Source organism: Bos taurus, chromosome 18, assembly GCF_002263795.3.
Source record: "Bos taurus isolate L1 Dominette 01449 registration number 42190680 breed Hereford chromosome 18, ARS-UCD2.0, whole genome shotgun sequence".
In the NCBI taxonomy this organism is placed as follows: Eukaryota; Metazoa; Chordata; class Mammalia; order Artiodactyla; family Bovidae; genus Bos; species Bos taurus.
Window position 1 is genome coordinate 16,727,673 of NC_037345.1, and position 25,121 is coordinate 16,752,793.

The window sequence follows — 25,121 nt, forward strand, 5'->3', positions numbered from 1 at the left end:
CAGAGATACATCTCCTTCTCCAGGGACTCTTCCCAACCCAGGGATTGAACCCGCATCTGCACTGCAGGCAGCCTTTCTCACTGAGACCACTGAGCCACCTGGGAAGTCAGTTATTTCTTACACAGTTTTAAAAATGTTCTGTCTTTAGTCCCACATCTCACCCATATTTTCAGGGATACCTCAAATTCCTGAGCCTTTGTAGGATTTTGTGGATAACCACCCCGCACCCCCACCTACCTCCTTCACAGACATTAAAGTTTCTACTTTTTCTAGCCTGCCAGATGTTTATTACTTCTTGCCCATCTACTTGCTGTTACCCAAAATGTTGTCAGCATCTCTTGTCTTCTTTCTTTTTCTTTTTGTGGGTTATCCTTTTTTTTTTTATCCCTTACTTGTCATTTTAATAGGATTTGCTTGGGGGGAGTTTAAAGATAAACACATGTTCAGAAGATTCTCAGAAATCTGAATTTTTGAAAAGTACTCTAGGTGATTGATAGCCTATCAAGAATGGCATCACTGGTGCAGCCGACAGTGACAGTGGAGAGCTGAGGTAGTTTTCTCTTTTTTCCCTTTCTGAATATAACACCTAAATCCTCCTGAGTTTCCCTCTCTAATTCTTAGAACATTCTCTTTTGCTGTGGCCTCCAGCACCTGAGCCTATGTCCTTTTATTCTTGTTTGTGATATAATAGAAAGGCAGAGAGTTAAGTGAGTTTATCTACTTGACACAATTGGAAAATTGTATTTAGGATTTTGATGGTTTCTTTTGGAACTTATAATAATACATTCAGAAGTATGTATTAATTTTTTAAATTTATTTTTAATTGGAGGATACTTGCTTTACATGTTGTGTTGGTTTCTGCTGTACAACAATGGGGACTTGATGTTTAAAGAAGCTTTTCATAGTTACACAATGCTTATTTTATCTATTAGCATATTTCTAATAATGTCTGTGATCATATTAGCTTTTTAAAAATAACCTAGAAATATTCAAGAACTTATTCAAACTGCTTGAGAAACATGTGAGAACATACAGTGTTTCATGGTAACATTTATTTGGTGTTTTTTGTTTTTTGTTTTAATCAGTGATTCACAGAACAAATCCTAAATGATACATAGTTAAGTAAATCTGGGTTAAGATACTACCAAGGACACCCATAGTGTGAAAGTGAAAGTTGCTCAGTCGTGTCCAATTGAATAATTAGGATAAGGACTTTCTCTTGAGACGACGATTTTGATTGTATTTCTTATTAGGAGATACGGGACTCCAAGCTGGGTCTTACGTTGTAAGTGACTCTCCTCCAGATTTTAGTAAAATAATTATAAGATATTCTAAATTGATGTTTATGACCTTAACCAAGCCAAAAGAAAATTTTCTGTCAAAAAAAATCTCAGGTTTTCATGTCAGGTTTTCAAGTTCAAATGGAGCTAGCTTAGTAAATGAAAGTTTCTCATTAAGAAATTGAATTATTTAAAATGAGAGTATAAAATTGTTTTATATAAAATTAGAGTATGGAGTTGTTTTAGAAATTTCGAGTAATTCAGTGAGGGAGTTATTTTTAATGTTAAAAATATTACTGGTGTTAGAGTTACTGCCAGGAAGAAAAGTAATTTCAGGCCACAAGCTTTAAAAACAGGCAGAAACCTCCAGCATATCGAACAAACTTTCTGAAGTAGGCCCAGAAATACTGGTCTGTGAACAGTTGTCTTTGTATTTGTGAGGTCTTAACTGGCAGTTAAACAGAACAAATAATAGAATTTAAAAGGCAAGTGAGATTCCTAATTGATTTGTGTTAGTGGAGGAGTATTTATGGTGTCGGTCACTTACCTATAAAGTATGAGAAGTATTTCATGAAAGCAGCACTGCCTGTGTTTTTGTATGTTATTAGTATGTTCTAAATTGCCCTTTTCCTTTCTGCAATATTAGTTGGATCAAAAGATAAAAGTTTGTGGTTACAGTTTTATTCTACTTTTGCCTGCCTTTTAGCCTAGGACACAGATATCCCATGTATTCAGTTTTGCAGTTTGGAGGTTTCTCTGTAAAGGTCCATTTGTTAGCTTAGGTCTATTTGTTCAAATACTCTTTTACCATATATGTTCATTTAATACCTATATGATTTTCTTCCTCAAAAATTATCTCCAGCTAAGGATTCAAGTTATAACCAATGCTTATGAAGTTTCTCAGAATATGGAGCATTCTAAAATTTTTTTGGAAAGTGTGGTATTTATTGGAGAAGCTACGTTAAACTTAACGTGCCTCAAGATGTTAGTTTCTTAACTATTCTCATAGAAGTCATCTGAAAAATTGATTAGATGAAAAAAAAAGACAGATGAAATGAACAGATTTAACATGAGGTGGGTTGGATGTTGTTATGGATAAGCTTTAAAATGTCACTTCAGGCAGTATGTATGTGGTTATGTTATGGAGATCTCAGATAAACACTTAAAGGAAAAATGAATTAAACTAGCTGACTTACGGTAAGTAGATGGGTACTTTGGGCCTGAGATGAAATTTCCAGTGTTGGCATCATACTTGGTTTCAAGAATGACTATATCTCAGTTGGTCTTGATGCCTAGTAGTGTAAATCCTCCAGCTTTGTTTTTCTTCAAGATTGCTTTGGCTATTGTATGTAGGTTCCTCAAATATCTGTATTAATTTTAGAATCAGCTTGGTGACTTTGTACCAGTAAATCACTAAATAAATGACACCTTATTTATTTATTTATTTATTTATTTTTATTGGAGGCTAAATAACACCTTCTGATATTTTGATTGTGTTGCATCTATAAATCAGTTTGGGGAGAATTGATAATTTGATATTAGCAAGTCTTCTAATTCATGATTAGCTTCATTTATTTAAGTCTTAATAAATGTTTTTAAGTGTTTTAATAGTTGTAGTGGTGAGCTTTTGCATATTTTTTCTTTAGATATATTCCTAGTTAATTGATCTTGTATGTATGTGTTATGTGTGTATATTATTGTAGATAATATTTTTAATTTTCTAATTCTTATGGTTGCTACTCTATGAGAATACTATATTGATTTGTATCCAGCAGACTTGCCAAATTGAAACTCTGATTTTTTTGAATTTTCACTCAGTCGTGTCCGACTCTTTGCAACCCCATGAGCTGTAGCCCACCAGGCTCTTCTGTCCATGGGGATTCTCCAGGCAAAGATGCTAGAGCGGGTTGCCATGCCCTCCTCCAGGGGACCTTCCCAACTCAGGGATCGAACCCAGGTATCCTGAAATATAGGCAGATTCTTTACCGTCTGAGCCACCAGGGAAGCCCTACATATACACCATCAGCTATCACAAATGCAAATAATGTCAGGTTTTACTTTTTCTTTTCTGATCATTATAGCTTTTATTTCAGTTCTTTCCTAGTGAACTAGCAGGGACCTCTAGGAGAACATTGAAAAGAAATAGTGGTGCTAGACAAAGGGATCAGGAAAGAAAGCCTGTGAAGAACTGCCTATCTCTTTAGCTTTGGTTTTGTACATTTGGGCCACTTGATTGATGGCTGTAAAATCTCAATTGAGTAGGATTCTCAGTAAGCTGTCTAATTTGACTCTTGATTGAATTTGTAAGTCCCTTCACAAAATTCCCCAGTAAAGACTAGGCCTTGCTTATTTAACTGTTAACAGACACATCTTTATAACCTTAGCCATCTACTTCCCTGTCCAGAGGAAAACAGAAGCTGTAGTTTGGAAAAAGGGTTAAGTGGTTGGGTGGTATGAGTCAGAAGCAATAGGATTTAATGTCAGTGAAAACATGCCTATCCCCTCATGACAGATGCCCTGGGCCCCTTGCTGACCACAAAACATTGGGTTGGCTAGACCGTAGATCTAACTCTACGACAGTTTTCTCTAGTTCAGTCTGGATCGCAGTTTGACTGAGTTGCATTTCAACATGTATTGGTTCTCTGATACATTTGCCATATGTAGGACAGTGAAATCAATGGAATATAGTGGAAGCAGGCAGATAACAATATCCTTAATTTTTGATATCCTTTCTAGGCGACTTCACATTTACAAATGCATCAAAATAAAATATTCAAAGTTTATGGCACTGTTCTCTGCCTTCTTTAGCTTTAATTCTCCTAGGTATCTGCACTCTCGGCCGTTGGCAGGAGTGTGCTGGCTGAGGGAGGGGGTCTTCCTGCCTGTAGCAGCGGGTCTGCTCTGTGCCAGGGCAGGCGGGGGCGGGGGGAGATGCCAGGGAAGAGCGTCATTCCGACGGGCCTTCCTCGCCGCACATCCCACTCATCTGCTAGGGTGGCTTTTCCGTTAGCCTTTCTTGGGTCCTTTCCTCCGAAGGAATCCTCTTCTGTCGAGCTGCTTTCAGCTCTTTGTTGTGGCTTCCTGGCATTGACTTCTCAAGCCCTCAGCATACTTCACAGTGGTTATTTTAAGCGTGGCTCCTTTGTAACCAAAACAGGAAGCTGTTCCTGCAGGAGAAACAAGTCCCTTTGATTCTTTTTCAGCTCTTTCCCCCCAACTACTTGTCATCTCCAAATCTGAAGCATATCCATTCTCTTGTCTAATGTCATTGGTTTCTTTTATGAAAACACTGCTGCTGCTACTGCTGCCGCTGCTGCTGCTAAGTCGCTTCAGTCGTGTCTGACTCTGTGCAACCCCAGAGACAGCAGCCCACCAGGCTCCCCCGTACCCGGGATTCTCCAGGCAAGAATGCTGGAGTGGGTTGCCATTTCCTTCTCCAATGCATGAAAGCAAAAAGTGAAAGTGAAGTCACTCAGTCGTGTCTGACTCTAGCGACCCCATGGACTGCAGCCTACCAGGCTCCTCCGTCCATGGGATTTTCTAGGCAAAAGTACTGGAGTGGGGTGCCATTGCCTTCTCCGTATGAAAACACTATATATAATAATGTCTTCAGGAAGTAACTTCTGAGCTTTGTGTAACTTTTCGCTGAGTTCTTTTGTCTTTGACTTCTTGCAACAGTCTTCTGTCCAAATGGGATCTGTCCCTTTATCTTTTGGATTTTTACATTGTTCAGTGCTGTGTGACAGATTCCTCCAAAACTTGGTAAGGCAAAAGTTGTACTTAGTGCCCCAGAAGTTAGCAAACATTTGTCATCTCACTGTATCTGTGCGTCTGGCACACAGGAGCAGTTTAGCTGGGCAGTTGTGGCTTGAGACCTCTTGTGAGGTTCTCGTCAAGCTGTAGCCAGCGGAGGTTCAGCTCAAGGCGGATGTGCCCCCAGGCTCGCTGACGTGGCTGTGAGTTGAAAAGGGTTCCAGACCCGAGTCCAGTGCATGTGTGGATGCTTCCCCGCACTGACAGTTCGGGGACGCCAACTGGGTCCACGAATTCAACTCAGTTCTGACACTACCCATCTGGAGACGGCGTTCCGTTCCACAGACAAAGGGCTCCGCCTCACTAGACTGCCCTTCACTCAGAGACAAGTCACAAGCCCAGGTTATTACCTGGACTTCTGACCAACTGGCTCAAACGGGAGGTTGCCACGATCTCCTCCTCCGCCTTCATTAATTTGCTGGAACGGCTCACCAAACTCAGGAGACCCCTTTGACCCAGTAGATTACCGGTTTACTATGAAAGGATATTAAAGAGTATGAATCAACTACATAGGCCAGGGCCAGAACAAAGGAGCCTCTGTCCTCACGGAGCCTGGGGCCCAGCAGACGGGCACAGGGAAGCTCTCCAAAGATGGACCAAAGAGCTCTGCTTTGGGGTTTTATGGAGACTTCATTGCTTAGTTGTGATTAACTAGATCATTGGCCAGTGGTGACTTCTTCAACCTAAGGCCCTGCCCCTCTCCCCAGAAATCAGGGAGTGGGAAAGAAAGTTCCAGCCCTCTAATCTTCTGGCCACCAGCACTGTCCTGGGTACTCCTGGAAGTCACCTCATTCACATAACGAAAGATACCTTTATCACTGTCAATACTTAGGATATTCTAAAGGCCTTGGGGGTTGTGAGCCACAGTGGTGGTCAGATCAAGATAAGAAATACTTCTTAAAATCACAACATCACGTAACAACCTGGGTTCCTTGCTGACTGATGGCCAGGTGTTCAGCTTCTCGCCACATTGGCCTCTCGCTAGGTTTAGGACATGGCTGCTGGCGTCCGTTAGTGAGAGAATTGTGCTAGGGAAGAAATGGAGAGCTCGCAACAGAAGCTGCAGGCTTTTATAATCCTCATTCTGCCACGCTCTGTGGGTCACACCTGCCTATCCTCGTAGAGAGATGGCACTCCACAGGGTAGGGCCGCTGGGGACTGTCTTGAAAGCTGGCTCGCACAGACTTTTTTTTTAACTTATTTTAAAGAAAGTTATTATACATTTCATTTCTGATAATACAACCCCCCCATTCCTGAAGATTAAAATAGTTTGTTTAGAGTTTTAAAGGAAACCTGTGGTTTGGGTTGTTAATAGTGGAAATTGCTGTGCGGCAAAAACAGATAAGCACAATTGGGTAGGCCTTGAGGGGAGAAAAGCTTAATGAGACCCACAAGCAGATGAATGATTCTTTAGTAACGACTGAAACAACCCTTATTTAGTCAGCTTTTCATGAGGGTGGACTTGATTGATACTGTTCTTGTTTGTTTTGCTTTCGCACATAAAAACTTGGCTAGCTGTTTTTAATGAAGTGAGGGTAATTGAGTCGTTTCTTACTACTTGGTTCCAGTTACAAATAAAAATCCTCAAACATTTTAACCTAAATCCCGTATCTTCCTTTCTGGCTAGTGTTAGAACAAAAAAGAGAGAGTAATTTGTGTGCTTGCCTCTGAACCCAAAACCGCAGACCAGATGCTTGAGCTGTTTATTTTAGATTGTTACAATAATACTCAGAAGTCCGATTTTCAGTTTCTGAAAAAATGCCTCCATCTGATGTTAAGAGGTCTTTGAACAGAGTGTGACAGGCCACAGTTTTAGTGTTGCTATGGGGGCTGAATTTAAATTGGTCTACATTTTCCTAATTTTTAAACGGCGCAGCTTTGAGAATTTCTGCTCATCCTTACAGAATTTACTGTCTTAAAAGGCTGTAGCAGTTCAATAGTCATTATAGTCTAAGACACTTTATTATCAGAAGGGTTTTTCTAAGCCAGCATTTAAGTTTGTACTGTTGAATATCCATCATCAAACTTGAGCTGATTTCTTATTAAAGACCCAGGTTGCACAGATAGGGCCAAAAAGTTTTGGTTCACTTTTGCATTTTTAGTAAAGTCTTTCTTCATCTGTTCATGCTTATCTTTCCTTTGACTGTATTAGTGACTCAGGACAAATAAAGTTTTCTAATAGTCAAAGAAACAGCTAAGGTTAACTGTTAAGGAATATGGATTTAAGAGAGAGTTTCAGTCCCAGGGCACCTGCCTGGCTTGCTGGTGGTTCTGAAGTCTTGGGAGTTTGTAGGGTTCTGTTACAGCTAATTGGATTTTGCAAACCAAGATCCAATTAAATTTAGAGATTAAGACTTTCTATACTAAATCCTTCACATTTGTAGGGATATTAGGCAGTATGTTGTGTCCAAACATCCAAAACCAAGTGGCGTTCTAATGTTGAGATGAAAATGTCATGTTGGAATGTACTCCCGTATCATGAAGATACTCTATATTCTGTTCTGATGCTTATGCTGATTCACTGGTTGTTCCCTCTTCAGTACTGGCCTGGTTTAAGAGAGATTTGTTCTACTATGTAGACTGTCAGGAAGCTGGAATAAAGGAAAAACCCTAGTTACATATGATAAGAGACAAGTAAATGTTTGCTATTTAAACTGTATTTGGAAACAGGAAAATCAGATATTGACAACGAATTAAAAAGTCATTGTTCCACTTAATGAATCATGTAGGAAGTTGCAGTGGCTTTTGGGTGGCATTGACATATATTATCAAAACCAGCCTTAAGTTACAAGGTAGTAAAATAATACCTACTTTAAAAAAAGCTACAGACGGTCTCCGCTTCTTAACTGCTAATCCAAGTAGTTCCCCAAGACTATTTTCTGAATCTCTGACACAGGAAATGAGATCTATTAATGCCACACACACCAAAAAAATCCCTGGGAGACAGGATACAAGCTCTCTTGTCTGGTACAAGGTTAGGGTCGTATGTTTTGGACCATTGTATAGCACTGATTTATTCAATGAGTCAACTAACAGTCACTGAACACTTACGATATGCTAGGTTCTAGATTGGATTCTGGGCAGGAAATGAAAGAGAATTTGTAATAGGTAGTCCATTGGGGGAGGTAGATATAAACAAATAATATTTAGATGTGGGATAAATGCTGGTTTTTAAAGTGCTGTAGAGGCATTGAATTGATCATTGAAAGCTTCATTTGATTTATTATAAATATTGTAGCTTTTAAAATTTGGTTTTAGTAAATTGAGACAAAATAGTCATTTATTTACATCTCAAAATTCATTGAAATAGATGGGGGGAAAAGTTTTCCAGATAACCTTTTTTGATGTTCTTTATTTTCATGAATAGATGAGAAATGGTTCACAATCATAATGTCCATCTTTATCTCGACAGTTATTATATAGAAATGTTTAGTAGATCCTCCAAATAATGAAGAAAGTATTGGCAGAAAGGGCTTGAAAGGGCTTGAAAGACTTTATTGCTAGCATGAAGGTTTTTCTGGGCATTTGATCCACAGATTTCTCCATTATGACTAGTTCCTTTTTTAAAAAAAAAAAAAAGAAAGAAAAACAGATTGAAAATATGCAGGCACAAATGCCTTGGCAGCCAGGGTCAGTAACTTGAGTCTCAGTTGCATTCAGCACTCTTCCTCTGGCTGGGAAGATGGTTTTCTGGAAAAGATTAACCTGAAACTGACAGACAAATTATATAGTTGATGATATTCAGGTTTTTCTGAATTGTTTTTAGAAGTTTTGTTCTCCCCTTTCTGCCTTCCTAAGAGAAGGCTTTTAGATGCTTTTTATCTATGGTCAGTTTAGCTTTGAGGCACATACTTCTCCTGTCTTGTAAGAAATAACAAAGTCACTTATAATCTCAGCATCACATCTCAATTTTTAAAGTAGACTACTCAGGGTTTTTTTTTTTTTTTTGGTTTTATAACTACAGCCATACAGATCTTTTCCTTTATAGCTGAATGGGGTCTGGATCCATGTTTACATTCCCATGTATGCTAAGGAGTTGAGATGTAAACAGTATTCCCATTCATTGGTCCGTGCACGACCTCTGCCAACTTCCTGTTAACACACCTGGTAGCACACATCCTGCCCTCTGCACACGAGTACAGTTGAGCCAGTCTGTAAGTTTCATTTTGCCTCTGCTTCAGGATTCAGGAGCCCAGTGTGATTGGATTCAACTTTCAAGAAAAAATTTAATCATTCAGTAATAATTGTATTACAGCGTAAATTTTCATTTATTAAAACTCTTTATATTTACTTGACAAAGTCAGCATTAAAAATCTGGTAATTTCTTGGCAAATCAAGTAGTGATGAAGTGTTTTGGTGACTTGTTACTAAGGTTTAAGAATGCAATAGGCAGTCACTGTGCTATACACCTAAAACTAATACAACATTGTAAATCAACTGTACTCCAATAACATTTTCAAAAAAAGAATGCAGTAGGAAAATTCAGAATAATTCAGCAAACCATAATTGAATACCTGTTTTGTATGAAGCACTTGTGATGAATTGATGTGGTAAGATTAGAGTTCCTGTAATCTGACATTTTGCAGGTAGGGGCTCTAGGGTGAAGTTTCTTACCCTGGATTGTGTTCCTTAAATGTTAGTCGAGTTATGGGTGGTGGTTATGTACTCTTTCAGTTTAAAAGGCATTCCAGTGGGAGCTTTGATTAGAAAGGTAATTTGACACTGTATGATGGTAGATCTTGAATGCAACTCTTGGAAGTTAATTTGTTTAATTTGTAATGAAAACCTAGTAAAGATATTTAAGTCTGGAAATAATGTAATTAGAGTCGTGATTTGAAAAATTCATTTACAAAGAGTGAATAAAATGAATAATAGGAAACTAGGAAGAGAAACCAAATTAGAAGGCTCTGTGATAATTCAGGCAAGAAGGCTAACTGTCATTTATAAAGTTCCTGCTGTTTGCTAGACTCCTTCCTAAGCACTTTACATGTATTTACTCATTTAATCCTCTTAATGATCTTATAAGATAGATATTATTTTTAGGCCCATTTTACAGATGAGAAGACTAAGGCACAGAAGATTAAATAAAGTCCCAAGGTTCAAAGCTAGTAAATGTCAGATTTTAATTTAGGCTGAACAGCTCCAAGCCTAACCTTAGAAGCTATACTATGATTTCATTATTCCTACATATCCTGTATCCATTATTCCTATAACAACTATTTGCAGTGTACATACCATTTCTCTCTTTTCAGATGAGGAAATGGAGCTTAAAGGGCTTAGGGAAATTAACAGTCTGAAAATGAAATTTAAAAGGCAGTTCCATTTACAGTAATATCTAAAAAACTTAAATACTAAAGAATAAATCTCACCAAGGAGGCAAAAGACTGGTAGGCTAGAAACTACAAAACATTGATGGAAAGAAATTTTTTAAGACCCAAGTAAATGGAAGGATATCCTGTGTTCATGAATAGGAAGACTTAACATTGTTGAGATCTATAGATTCAATGCAGTCTTTCTTCTAAAACTTCAACATCCTTTCTCAGAGAAATAGAAAAGCCAGTCTTCAAATTCATGTGAAATTTCAGTGGGCCCCAGATAGCCAAAACAATCTTTGAAAAAGAACAAAATATAGGACGCACATGTCCTGACTTTGAACTTTACAAAGCTACAGTCATTAGGTGGTATGGTCCTGGCATAAAGACAGACATGTATAAGCCAGAGGGACAAATAGAACAGAAAGAAAGGCTCACGTATGTGGTCAGTTGATTTTTAATAAGGATGCCTAGATCAGTAGGGAAAGCAAAGTGTTTTCAGCAAACTGATGCTGGGAATACTGAATATTCACATGCAAAAGGATGAATTTGGACCTTTACCTTATAATATATATAAAAGTTGACTAAAAATTGATCAGTAACCTAAACTTAAGAGCTAAAATTATTAAGCATCCAGAATAAAACAGTGGGGAAATCTTCATGACGTTAGATTTGGCAATGACTTCATGGGTATGGAACCAAAAAACAGGCAACAAAAGTAAATAAGTAAATTGAGCTTCATCAAAATTAAAAACTTGAGTGCGTTAAAAGACGTAAGAAAGTAAGAAAAAAAAACCTATAGAATGGGAGGAAATATTTGCCAATTATGTGACTGACAAGAGATTGACATCCAGAATGCATAAAGAACGCCTACAACTCAACCAACAAAAAACAACCCAGTTCAGAAATAGTCAAAGGACTTAAATAGACACTTTTTCCAAAGAAAATGGGCAAATGGCCCGTAAGCCCATGGAAAGATGCCTGTCATTGTTAGTCACTAGATAAATGCAAATGAAAACTACAGTGAGCCATTACTTCATACGCAGTATGATGGCTGTAATGAAATAAAATGGAATATAAAAAGCCACACGTCGGTGAGGTTGTGGAGAAATTGAAACATTTGTGCAGTGCTAATGGGAATATAAAGTGGTGCAGCTGCTGTGGAAAACGGTCCATCAGTTCTTCAGAAAGTTAAACATAGAACTACCTTGTAACCAGGCAATTCCACTTTTAGGTATGTATCCAAAAGAGTTCAAAGCAGGAATGATAGCAGTGTTCATGGCAGCATTATTCACTTTAGCCAAAAGATGAAAACACCCCAAGTGTCCATCAGCAGATGAATAAACCAAATGTGGTATCTGCATATAATGGAATATTATTCAGCCATGAAAAGGAAATTTTTGATGTATATTCTACAACATGACTAGACTTAGAAAATATTAAGCTTAAGTAAAACAAACCAGACCCTGAAGGACAAATATTATAGAAGTCCACTTAATATGCAGTTGCTTGGATAGGCAAATTCATTGAGACAGAAAAGTAGAATAGAGGTTGCCAGTTGGATGTGGGAATGAAAGAATGGGAAGTTACAATTTAATGGGTTCAGAGTTTATATGCAGATGATAAAATTAGATAGTGGTGAAGGTTGCAACAACATTGTGAATGTATTTAATGCCACCAAATTGTACAGTTCAAGTGGCTAAAATGCAACAATATGTTACATACATATTCTCATAATAAAGAGAGTTACCCCCCAGAAAAAGGAAGTTTCCCCAAATCATACCAACTTCTAAGAAATGGACCACAAATCCAAGCTGTCTGACTCCAAGGCCTCTTGGAGATAAAGAGGATCAGTTGTGCCTCCTGGATGTTTCTGAGGATCTACCCCAAATCAGGAATACCGAAAATGGGAAGTTCATGTTTTTGTATCTAAAGCAATTTGGTGTATCTGTCTGAGGCCCTAAAGTCTTTAAATCTAAACATGTCAGCTTAAGGGTTGACTCCTGTGGGAATTGGTCACTTTTTAGAAAGATTTGTTTTTGTTCAGTATTAAAGGATAATGTTTAATGGCAAAATCATCACTGTTATACAGATATAAAATGAACACATGTTAAAGATTTAAATGAACTCATATTAATGAGAGAACCAGTAAGATCGATCATAGTAAGATCTGGTTCCATGGAGAATTCAAAACATAAACATCTATATAGGTGATCAGGAATGCTGAAATTAATTTGCAAAACCAGCTTCTTGGGAAAGGGAGAGGACAAAATACTTGTTCATTTCTGTGGACAGGAATCATCTCTGTTACTGTTAGTTTCCTACAGCTTACAGGAAGATAGCTGCAAGGCACCAAGGCACGGCCTGGAAGGATGCACTGGGCCGCTCGCCCATAATCTGTGTTTTGCTCTTTTTTAAGTCTTTCACGGTTTTTTCTGACAACAGTCATAGAAGGGAATGTGTATGTGATGGCAGATGAGTTTATTATTTTCAATCAGGAAAAATTAATCTAACCTCTAAATTTGCCACCAGGCTACTTGTCAAGGAACTCCTGAGCTACAGGCAGCTTTCCTCAACCCGACTTCAGGTAGAGCAAACTGTGCCCTTAACCGGACATCCAGGGTCCCGAGGCTGTCTGTGATTTACTGTGGACGTCAGGAGATTTGCTCAATCTTCCATCACTTTCCTGGAGTATAAAATGAAGGATTGGACCAGACTTTTTACTTTCTGCCTAGTTCTTAAATTTTAATGGAGCATGGTTCCATCCTGTACTCGAATTTCCTGACACTTGCTGAATTCTGCTAAGCCTCAGAATGAGATCTGGACGTTCTTGGAGACATCGTATTAGTATGACAGGAACGGGTAGCATTTGTTCCTTTGGAGAATTAACCCTCTGTGTCTGAGTCACCCCTGTTACTTGATTGCTGGTTGCAGTCAACAGTATTGTACACCCCATCCTCTCCTCCATCCCTAACCCAAATGAGTTAAAAAAACCTTTATTCATGAAAATGAATGCTTTTTCTTTCATAATCTAGAAGAAGGGGTTCGTTTTATGTCTATACCACAAAATGTAGCTTTTGAACTCATGAGAGTGGGCTATTGAGTGTAGCATATGCTTCAAGTTAAGCAGAATATGGAGAATAATAAGTGATACCTGCAAGGTTCTGTCTTGAGTAAAGATGATTGTAGATAACCTGGGGCTGTGTGTGGTAGGATGGATTTTTCTTTCTGCCACATTCTGGGGAGTAAGCGGTTGGTGTTGGTACCTGTTCCTGGCCTCTGCTACTTTCCCTTGGTTGGATCACTTGCTCAGAGACACCATTTGCTGCAAGATTTGTTCAAAAGGTAAGAAACCTTTTTTTAAACAAACAAGAAAGCTACTGGACTTTGCTGAGGTATTACACCCCTGTTCTTCCTCCTGTCCTCCTCTTCTCTTAGGACCTTCCATTGTCCCTCCTTCCCACAGTGATTCTTTGGCGCTAGGGCTTGTTTATGTAAATCGTGTTCCTCTGATGGGAAAAGTGGTTGGGAAGTATCACCTGATTGTGTCCTGGTGACAGCTGCTTTGGAAGGCCGACACCCACCCGCTACCCCTCGCGCCCCAGGAGTTCTCAGCTATAGAATATCCTTTGGTAGTAGCTGTGGTGACGTCGAGTTTTGCCCTTGCTGTACCGAGGTCCACATTTGCTGTGCTGGCAGAGCTTGTGCCTTGGGGGTTCATCCTCTGGTGCTGTCTGCTTATCTGCCACCTTCATGCCTTTCAGCCCCTTGGTTATGCCCTGACCACCCTGGCTATGTCCTGAGTTAGACTCAGGACAGGCTGATAATACTGATGAGAAACATGGGGCAGAGTCTTGAGTCTTGGTGTCTTTTTCTATTTTCTTAAATAGAATAGAAAAAATAATTTATGTCATCCCCTACGGTCATGTGTGGTCAAAGCCCTGGCTGTGGGACCCTGGGTGGAGTTGGGGTGCAGAAAGCATTTTGTTTTCTTCCAGTGAAATGGGCTATGGAATAAGACACGTGGGTCTTAGAAGTCTGTGTTAAATACTGCTCTATATAATTCAGTTTTTCATTTATGCATAGTAAAGCTTTTAGCATTATCAAATTCTCCCAGCAACTCTCTAAGGGTTACTATAATAGTTATGGTTTTACTGATTGGAAAACCAGATATGGAGAGGTAAAGTAGCTTTTTTCAAGGCCAACTAGGAAGCCAGAGCCAAGATTGGAGACTTTTATTTATTGACTATCTCATCATGTAATCTTAACCTCATAACTCAGGGAACAGCTTGTATTAACATTTTGGATTATATAACTTCATTCTTATATACTTTTATATTAGTAAGATTCATGGCATGAGAAGGCTTTTCTTGCATCACTTAAAAACACTTAGGGAAAAAAATTATTAAAAAAGAACACTTAGAAAGCAGTTTTAGTGACTGTATAGTATTTTATTAGATCCATGGGTGTACCACAGTTTACTTAATCATGCTCCTAATGTTACATCTTTATATTGGATCTAATTTTTTGCTGTTAAAAATAGTGCTACAGTGAGTAGATTTGTTATCTAAACATTTGTTTAAAGTTAAAGATAGGTTCCTGAGAAATAGAATCACTGAGTGTGAGATTATGAATATTTAGGGAACTTTCAATATATTGACAAATGGCTTTCCAGAAAGATTGAATCAACTTATATTTCCATAAGCAGTAGTATTTGAGAAGATCTCTCCATTCTCTTTAATGTTGAAGAAATGTTTGTCATTTCTTAAACTTTATTGGTTACTTTAATTTGGTAACCAGAAAATGTAACTTGGCTTTTATAATTTAAACTTCTTGGGCTTCCCTGGTGGTCCAATGGCTAAGACCCCAGTGCCGGGGACCTGGGTTCAATCCCTAGTCAGGGAACTAGATCCTCACTGCAACTAAGACCCAGTGAAGCCAAATAAATAAATAAAAATAAATATTATTTTTTTAAAAAGCTTCTTGGTGAAATAATCATTTTTTCATGTGACTGTTACCCATTTGTTAAGAACCACTGTTTTACCCCAAGATAAGGGCATAGAAGAAAGTTAACTGTGCAGTTCCAGCAGGAAGGATCTGTGGGACAGGGCCCTTGTCCTCTTGTTGTTTGCTGTGCCTTAGAAAGTCCATCTGGCATGAATGTTGTGATCTGGGGCAAGGCCAGTTATGAGTCCCAGGGACTCTGCCACTGTTTTCTCTTGGTGCTGATCCCTTCTGACAAGGGAGAACGGGGCATTTGAGTTGAGTACTGAAAGCTTATTCGAGGACTCAGGATTCAGCTCTAACCTGGGCCTGATTCCTAGAATGGCATGTTGGTGAGATGACGTTTAATGAGGAATCGAAGTGTACACTCTGTGTACACTTCCTTACATACATTTCCTTACTCGCTTTGTGTTACGCAAGGTACAGTAGGGGCTTCCCTGGTGGCTCAGTGGTAAAGAATCCACCTGCCAATGCAGGAGACACGGGTTCAGTCCCTGGGTCGGGAGATTCCTGAGGAGGAATCTGAAGAAGGAGGAAATGGCAACCCACTCCAACACTCTTGCCTGGAAAATCCCATGGACCGAGAGGAGCCTGGTGGGCAGTAGTCCATGGGGTCACAAAAGAGTCAGACACGACCCAGCAACTACACAACATCAAAGGTGTGGCAGATGGCTCTTGAAATCTGGTGCCAGCCTGTCTTTCCTGATTGGCTGGCACCATTTCCTTGACATGAAGCTTTAGTTCTCTAGGCTTGTGTTCCATGATGGAACATTTCAAAGCACAGATTAGTTTTAAGGTTATTGCTTTTTCATCACCCAGCTGCTGTGCCTAGAGCCTGGAGTGAATGGCCATCCTTTGCATTGTAAGGTCTAGTCGCATTAGAAGTAGCTCTCCCCACCCCCACCCCCTCTGTGCTCAAAGCACTGAATTCACTACTCCACTTGGAAAGCGATGGGATGTCCCAAAGCATTGATTACATAAATGTGGATTGGCTTTCACCCATGCAGTTTTCCTTCCTCCTATGATAGTGAATTCCAGACTGGCAACTGTAATCAGATCTCAGGAAAGCCCGACACAAAACACAACAGGCTGAAGAAACTTCAGCCTCTTCTAGGCATCAGCTAGAGTTTCAGAGCCCTTCATTTTTAGTGTACGGTAACCCTAGACAGTAGTGCTTTTTTTTCTGTGCATTAATTTTAATTAAGCAATGACACCTGCTTTCTGTTCTGCTCTGAGATCTGTGTGTAGCTAAACTGTAGATTTAAGTGCCTTCCCACCCTCGATCATTGATGTTGCTGCAGACAGAGCAGCAGGCAGAAAATCTCCCACGTGCCACCGAGTAACCCAGGAATTGCTCGATTTTGTGGAACAGATAAGTAAGCACTGTAAGAAGTTGGAAAGATCAGGGAAGACTTCTCAGAATCTGACTGAGCCAAAGATCAAGTGACATTGCAGAAGTAGGACTGTGAGATTATCTGTAAGTTAACACCCACACTTGGGGTACTGTGTGTGCATTGCACTTTGCAGTCTACAGAGTTTTCTCTTCAATTCTTTGTAGAAAGTCAAGTAGCCAGCAGGTAGGAAAAAGTCTGAGCTGTTGTCCATTTTCACTCATGATTCAGTCTTGAAGAGGAGCCCTGTAGGGTCCAGCAGGAGAGTAAGCCAACAGAGGCCTTCGCCCTGACTTTACAACAAGGCCGCAAGACACGGGCATCTTTTGGGGACACTCCAGGATGTGTCCAGTTATCATTGGAGTCTAAAATTAAGGTCTAATATTATTAAATGTATTCAGTAATCACTTTTGAAAAGAAAAGAGTTAGTAGAAAATAATACTTTTAAATTCATGATGTATCAGAATAGAAGGATCATAGCAAAGCTAGAATAAATACATATGGAATATACAATGTTTAGGTGACTTTATAATTATCATGTATTGTATGTTAATATATATAGTAATCATCTCCAGAAGGAAGGGTGTATGTAAAGAAAGTAATAAAGGAAAAATGTTTTTAAAACACTTTGTGAGACAGAACAAGAGCTAGAAGAATTATGACAGAACTAAAGGAAAAGTAAAGCAGGGAATGAAGCTGAATAGAGCCAGATATTTCGTGCATTTTTAAACCTCTTCTCATTTTCGGTTTCTGGCTATAGACGTAAGTAACATTTTTCTTTACTCAGATTGAAATTACAAAGACCAGTAGAGAAGGTCTTCTAGGGCAGCTGGCTCCTGTTCCCCGGATGTCTAATCCCAACCACAATGAGTCAGTCCTTTGACAAGATGTCAGCAACCAGGGCTCTTAGGCAGGTAAAGGAAATGGTCCATTATTATAGGGGTTTCAAGCCAGGCTTCATGTTCTCTTACCAGGCACTGACAATTATATTTGTTTTTATTGGAAAATAGTAACCTTGGAGTTGAGCTGTATGTTTACGCAAGAGGCATTGCTTCTATGGGTTCTGTCATTTCCAAGTTCTCGTTGCCCGATAGAAATGGGACAGCTGATGGAACTCCTCTGAAGAAGGGCTTGAACAGTTTAAATTGTGTTGATTTCACAGAGAATTGTACACGTTGATCTGTGCATCTGACCCTTGAGGTCTGGCCTCTAAGGGCAAGCAGTTGAGTAGTACCAGGCATTGCTCTTAGCTGAATATAATGGTTGAAAAGAAGACAGGCAAGGTTGCTGCCTGGGGGAGATGAGGACAAGCAAGTAAGAGTAACTGAACAGAGCGACGCACTGTGCCATCCTCAGGGGCTCTTGAGAGACTGATTCTTCTGTTGTGTTCCACAGGTACACAGGGTGAATTTTTGTGCCTCAATACATGAATAAAGGTGACTGAACTACTAGAAATCCACTGAGCTTCTGTTTGATGTTTGCTGATAATGAATTCTCATCCTGTACATCTCTGAGTGTTCTTGAGTAAACTTTTCTCCCTTAGGTTGCAAAGAACACCTCTTAGAAGATGGAAAATCCGATCCTGTCAGTGACACTACCGACTTGGCCCTCCCACCTGAAATGCCAATTTTGATTGACTTCCATGCTCTGAAAGACATCCTTGGGCCCCCTATGTATGAAATGGAGGTGAGCATTCTTGTTTCTTCGTTGATACCCACCTGTTAACTCTGTTGGTTGCCTGATAGATTGGGGAAGAAATAGGTTTGGCTATTTGGTGAGGCTGAATTTCGTCTTCAGATTGGAAAATTGTTTTCTCTCTAGTATTAAATGTTGGTACTTAATGTGATAATAGGGCTGCCCAGGTGGCACCAGTGGTAAAGAACTTGCCTACCAGTGCAGGAAACCTAAGAGATGTGGGTTTGATCCCTGGGTTGGGAAGATCTCCTGGAGGAGGGCATGGCGACCCACTACAGTATTCTTGCCTGGAGAATCCCATGGACAGAGGATTCTGGCAGGCTACAGTCCTTGGGGTTGCAGAGTCAGACGTGACTGAAGCAACTTAACACAACACAACGTGATAATACATATGGCTTTTGCAGAGCCCCAGAGACCCTGCCTGGGTGCTCTTTTAGAAACCCAGTCTGATCTTATTCTTTTCATTCAGTTCCATTTTAAGAACAGTGTCTCCGACCCCTCCTTAGAAATTCTATATTCCTATTTATGTGCTTTAATTAAGGATTCTTCCTCTGTGCTATCAAAGGCTTGGCAGAAGGCAGTAGGGAAACAGCCTAGTACATAATACCTAAGGACATGAGCCTGGCTTTAGCTTCAGGCTGCTCTAGTGCAGACCAGATGACATCTTTCAGGATCTGTTCTTCCATCGTTATTACTAGTTCCTTTCAGGTTAAATCCACGTGCAAGTCCAGCTCTGTGTTGTTCTTGCTCCCCTAACCATGCCTCATAGTGGGATGCCAAGCCATAAAGGCCTGGGAGCAGGACTGAGTCAAGGCAGCTGGGTGGAAATAGGTATTTGAAGCTGTGATTACTGAGGTATGGTGATGTATTTCATAGGATGCTTATATAAACATTGATGAAGCAGTTACTAGAAAAATATGTATGTACTACTGAACTTACTAGCACCTTTCTTCAGAAGCTTTCCCATCACCTTTTCTGTATAAAGGGGAAAAAAATTTCAGACAATATATCTGGTAAGTTAAGCAGAAGACAGTCTCCCATCCAGCATTTGAAACCACTCCCAGTAAATATGAATTTCCTCAAATCTTAAAACTGAGGGGAAATAGTTCCCAAAGCCGTCTTGTTTATCTGTTTAAACTCTGAGGTGATCATTTAGCTAATGAGCCTCTACAAAGCGATCAGCTACAAGAACAGAGCACATTTGACAGTAAATGCGGTCCTGAACAGTAGAATCAGAAACATTATTTTGGTTATTTGAATCCTTAAGATACTGTGGATTTAAATTTTGAAGTGTTGAAAGAAGTGGAACAAAGCTTATCTTAGTTGAGAAAGCTGTTTCCTGTTCCGAGTAAACCCAGTGATTTTGTGAGTGAGGATGGAGACAGGTTCTGCTCCTGCATGTCCAGCGGGCTTCTTGCTCTTGGCTTTCAGAACAGTCTGTGTCAGTTGTTCTTTGGGAATTTACACCAGAGCAGTTAATAAAAACAAAGGATGGCTCCTTGTTTCTGTTGCATAGACCCTTCTCTCCCAGCCACATCTGCTCCTGTTAGGTTTGGAAACATTGCTGACATTCTTGGAGCTTTAGTGGAGAAAGAGCCGAAGGACAGAAAAGAGAAATTTTATAAACACTGCTTAACAGCTCTGTTTGATATCATTACAAAAATGATTTTATTCTTTTTGTAGCATCTGAGCTATTACATATGAACACTTATACCAACACGAATCCTGTAGCCATTTTCCCATCTATAAATAGCATCTTAGAATAGAAGGTCCAGTGTCTGGGAGTTTGGAACATTTTGTTCATCTTTTCCATAGCTGAGAAAATTTATGCTGGTGCAGGGGGTTTCTTTCTCTACCTCTAGTGGTCTGATGACCATCACCCTCTGCCCCAACTTTTGCATCTATGAAATAAAGATTTATGGAACATTTCTTTATTATCCACAAGGGCTTTCTTTGTGCTCGGGGTCATCCATTTTACACACAGGAAAAACCTGTGTGTGATAAATGAATCATGCAAAGTCACAGAAGGTGCAGTTAGTGAAGCCAGTCTGCCAACTCAAATCCAGCATTCTTTCCCCTCGCCTAGAACACCCTGCAGCCAAGTTGACTCCTGCCCTTTCCTCTCTGCTGCAAAAGAATTGGCTTGAAGTACAGCAATGTAACGTAAAGGCATACCTGCTCTACCTCAGAGTTGCACTTCTATTCTTACCAACTGTGGTGCTCTGTTTTGGACTGGGAGGTATAAATTATAGAGTTGTTAGAAAATGAAGGAGTTTTAAAGTCCTGGGAAAAGGATACGGTGTTAAGAGCAGGGAGCCTGGGAAGAGGCCCTGAACAGTTAGGGTCACGTAGGAGAAGAGGAGCCTTCACAGCAGAGAGAAACAGAAGGAGCAGGCCATCAGGTAAGAGCAGGACGAGGATATGGTGCCGCCATGAAAACTGAAGAGGAAACTGTCTCAGGAAGCAGGAACGTGCGGGTGTGTCTGCTGTCTGTGTCCTGGATCTGACAGCGTGGAGGGTGTGGGCGACCTTGACAGAGCAGGTTCACAGGGAGGGATGAGTGTGTGAAGAGGGTCTGGACCATGCGGAGCAGAAGGAGGTTGCCGGGAACTCCTTCTGCAGTTCGACTCTGATGGACCGCACACAAGTGAGGTGGCTGGAAGGGACAATGGAGGTCAGAGGGAGGGGGTTACACATGGCAGCCTGTTTGCTAATCAGAAGAATCCCATAGAGTTGGACTGAGTTTGCTGGAGAGAGAGGTGGTACCCCGGGAGCAGAGTCTCTGGCAAAGTGCTATGGGAGGCGGTATCTGTGATGAGGATCCCTTGTGCGGCGGATGATGGAGAAAGGGCCAAGGAAGAGATGATAACACTGGAACAGAGGCATCTCGGTGCCCAAAGAGAGTGGTGAAGCTGGGACAGAGCTGGTGTATAACATGAGGATAGAGTTGGTGGTCTTGAATACAAGTGAGCTGGAAGGATAAGAAAGTGAGTGGTCAGGGAAGGGAGTGGTGGAATTCAGATTTCAGAGGCTGTATGGCTGCTCTTGGCAGTCAGAACCAGGAAAAGGGTGGCTGGGTTAGGTTGAGGAGTATGTTTAGGGGTCAAGGGGGTGTTTAGAGACAAAGAAACCAGGTTGCATGAGTCTCAGGTACTTGCTGAAGATGGCTAGGATGATGGTGGGACTCAGGGTGGCCAGGAGGGAGAAGAGTGGTTTTGAACATAGAAGGAAGTGGGCAAAGTATGAAGATGGGAAATCCAGCCACCATAAACGGGTCTTGGCAGGAGGAGGAAGAGGCCTGTCACTCACAGGATGAACCCTTCCCCCGGGACTGTACTGGCGCCATCTGATGCAAGGGAGTAATTGTGTGTCAGTTTTTAGAGCTTGGTGAGTTAACGTATATAAAGTACCCACCATGGTACCTGTGTGGATGCATTTGTGCTGTCATGTCCGACTCTGTGACTCCATGGACTGGAGCCCATCAGGCTCCTCTGTCCGTGGGATTTCCCAGGCAAGAATACTGGAATGGATTGCCATTTCCTTCTCCAGAGGATCTTCCCAAGCCAGGGATTGAACCCGAGTCTCCTGCATTGGCAGGCAGACTCTTTACCACTGTGCCGTCTGGGAAGCCCACCATAGTGCCTCATACATGCTAAAAAAATGAAAAATACTAGTTTGTGCAACCACCGTGTACCCTAAAAACACATAGACCCATGCCTAGTCACAAAAGTAAAAGTCCCTGTGACTTTTATTATAAGCCTCATTATTATTTGCTTTAATAACATCACCATCCCTTACTATACTTTCAATTCAGTTCAGTTCAGTTGCTCAGTCGTGTCCGACTCTTTGTGACCCCATGGACTGCAGCACACCAGACCTCCCTGTCCATCAGCAGCTCCCGGAGTTTACTCAAACTCATGTCCATTGAGTTGGTGATGCCATCCAACCATCTCATCCTCTGTCGTCCCCTTCTCCTCCTGCCTTTAATCTTTCCCAGCATCAGGGTCCTTTCCAGTGACTCAGTTCTGCCCATCAGGTGGCCAAAGTTTTGGAGTTTCAGCTTCAGCATCAGTCCTTCCAATGAATATTCAGGACTGATTGCCTTTAGGATCGCCTGGTTTGATCTCCCTGCAGTCCAAGGGACTCTCAAGAGTCTTCTCCAACAGGACAGTTCAAAAGCATCAATTCTTCGGCGCTCAGCTTTCTTTATAGTCACTCTCATGTCCATACATGACCACTGGAAAAACCATAGCTTTGACTAGACAGACCTTTGTTGGCAAAGTAATGTCTCTGCTTTTTAATATGCTGTCTAGGTTAGTCATAACTTTTCTTCCAAGGAGCAAGAGTCTTTTAATTTCATGGCTACTGTGCTTTACTTTTATTGAAGATGAGTCTGCAAAAATATGTTAGTACCAAAAAACGTCACTGACCTAGCAAACTAACAGGGAGGAGGAATGACAGGAAGGCACACTTCTGCTCATGTTACATTCCTTTAGAATTCTCTCGGCGGGTTGAAAAAGGAGTTCCTGAACAAATGAGAAACTTCGTCTAGATTTCAAATTTAGGAACAGTATCATTAGTCACTTTTTCATATATAATAACAAGATCAGTTAAATCCACTTAAAAATAAAAGATCTCCCTGCGTTATGAGCTTTTAAAAATGGGAGAGAGTGAAGCAGGTGCAGGCACCCTAGGCTTCCTTCTCCCTGACTGCTTCTCAGATCACCTCCTCAGAGCAGGCCTGGATCCAGATATGGAGGATTTAGGAGGGGCCCAGCTGTTGAATCTTACTGAGCTAGTCAGTTATGAGATTGTTATCAATAATGGTAAACTTGGTTATGATTACTTTTATTGATTATGTGAACCTCTTTGGGGTGAGATGAGAATCTTACTTTCATTATCATCATAGTGAAGCCAAGAGAAGCCTCCACATGATTAGATACACACATATACATATATGTATATATCTCCATATTGATATACATACAAATTAGATACATTATATAAATATTATACAGTCCTGCAGTTCATACTCCCCTCCCCCCAAAAAAAACCAACATATGAAGAGTTCCTATATACCTCTGGGGATCGCTGTCTTAATCCCACAAATTGCAAATATGGTGACTCAGTCAGAAGAATACATAAATTTTAGGGTTTCCAGGATGCATTTGATTTTCAGTCTCAGAAAACCAGTCATCCAAGCCATGAGTCTGTTTGGTCCAGTCTGCTAATCCTGACAATCTGTCATCTGAGTGTTTGTGACTCCATTCATAATGAGTATGAAAGCGTCCATGGTATATGAAAAGTCCTTATCCAGATGTCACTACCCTTAGAAAAAACAGTAATACAGAGAAGAGACTAGGCATGGAGATTTTAAAAAGCATCCTGAATAGAAGGCAGGTGAATTCCAGGAGATTCCATCCACGTGCTTCCCTTGCAGACAGACACAATCAGCTGCTAGGAATAACCAGGGTATGTAAACATTGAGGAAATGCCCAGAGTCATGGTAGTAAACTCCTCCTCCACCCCTCTGATTCAGGCCTGCCGTGCCCCACACCCCCGTTAGACTGCACCGGTGCTGCGCTCGCCTGGCCCACCACCAGTCAGTTGTGCCAAGGAAAGGCCTTCCTTACTGGAAGCATCTGAAAGCGGCTGGCTCTCAGCAGCACTGGTGTCGGGCCAGATGGGGCTGTGTCACACTGCTTCCAGAGACTGACCCCAGGGCCCCTGCAAGCGAAACGCTGCCGAAACACATTTACAACTAGAAACATCAGATATTCCTCCAAAGACTTTACAGAAGTTGGCAGATGGAGAGCTGCTGTGGTGACAGCCCTGGCAGGAGCATAAAGTATGCTGTATGAGCTATAAAAGAAACTGTCGTGTGGTGTGACCATCACCACGGGGCAAACCTGTACACATACCACAGACGTCTGACAGCACAGGCTTTGCGTTTAGTGAGGCGCCGTGCTTGTCTTTGGAGAGAAGGCCCACTATATTATCCTGTCTTGAGTCCTTGGCACATGCTGGCCTCTCTGCTGTGAAAAGGCATCCTGGCCTTTTTCTGCCCAGCAGACACCTGTCCCAGCACCCCAGACATGGGCCCTCGCCTCTGCAGGGCTCTCTGTAGACAAGCGCTGGCTAGATCCTCTTGTTGCACTCCCCGTGCTGGGGGATTAGTGACCCCTTATTCTTTGTGGTTAGGCAGGTAGTCTGTCACGGCCCTGAGGTTTTGGTTTGCTATCCCTATGATCTGTGATGGAGCCTGGAGCCAGATGCTAGTACAGCCCTGATGGATGAAGGAAAAATTTCATCCCTCCAAAAGCCACAATAGTAACTAACCAGGTGTTAAAACTGCACATGTTGGTCTAGACTTGGAAGGGTCACAAAGAGTTGCGTGTATTTACTATTTTAGTCAAGTATCAATAAATATCACTATTGAGTTAATCAAGAGGAAAGAACAGTGAAGCCTGGTGGGCTGCCGTCTATGGGGTCGCAGAGTTGGACCCGACTGAAGCGATTTAGCAGCAGCAGCAGCAGCAGATGCTCAAATACGCCTTAAACACTGCTATCACTGAAGTGTTAGGAATGCAACTATACTTTATAAGACATATCATATCATTAACTTT

At 40.9% G+C, this 25,121-nt stretch overlaps 1 protein-coding gene across 2 annotated transcripts in view; it reads left to right on the top strand.

Annotated features, from left to right (window-relative positions):
- The window catches only part of LONP2 (lon peptidase 2, peroxisomal), an 84,721-nt gene that overhangs the window by 52,814 nt on the left and 6,786 nt on the right, over positions 1-25,121 (top strand). For both annotated transcript variants that reach the window (XM_010814547.4, NM_001034723.1), the window contains 1 exon segment: positions 18,344-18,486. In XM_010814547.4, coding sequence (XP_010812849.1) covers positions 18,344-18,486 — 143 coding nt within the window.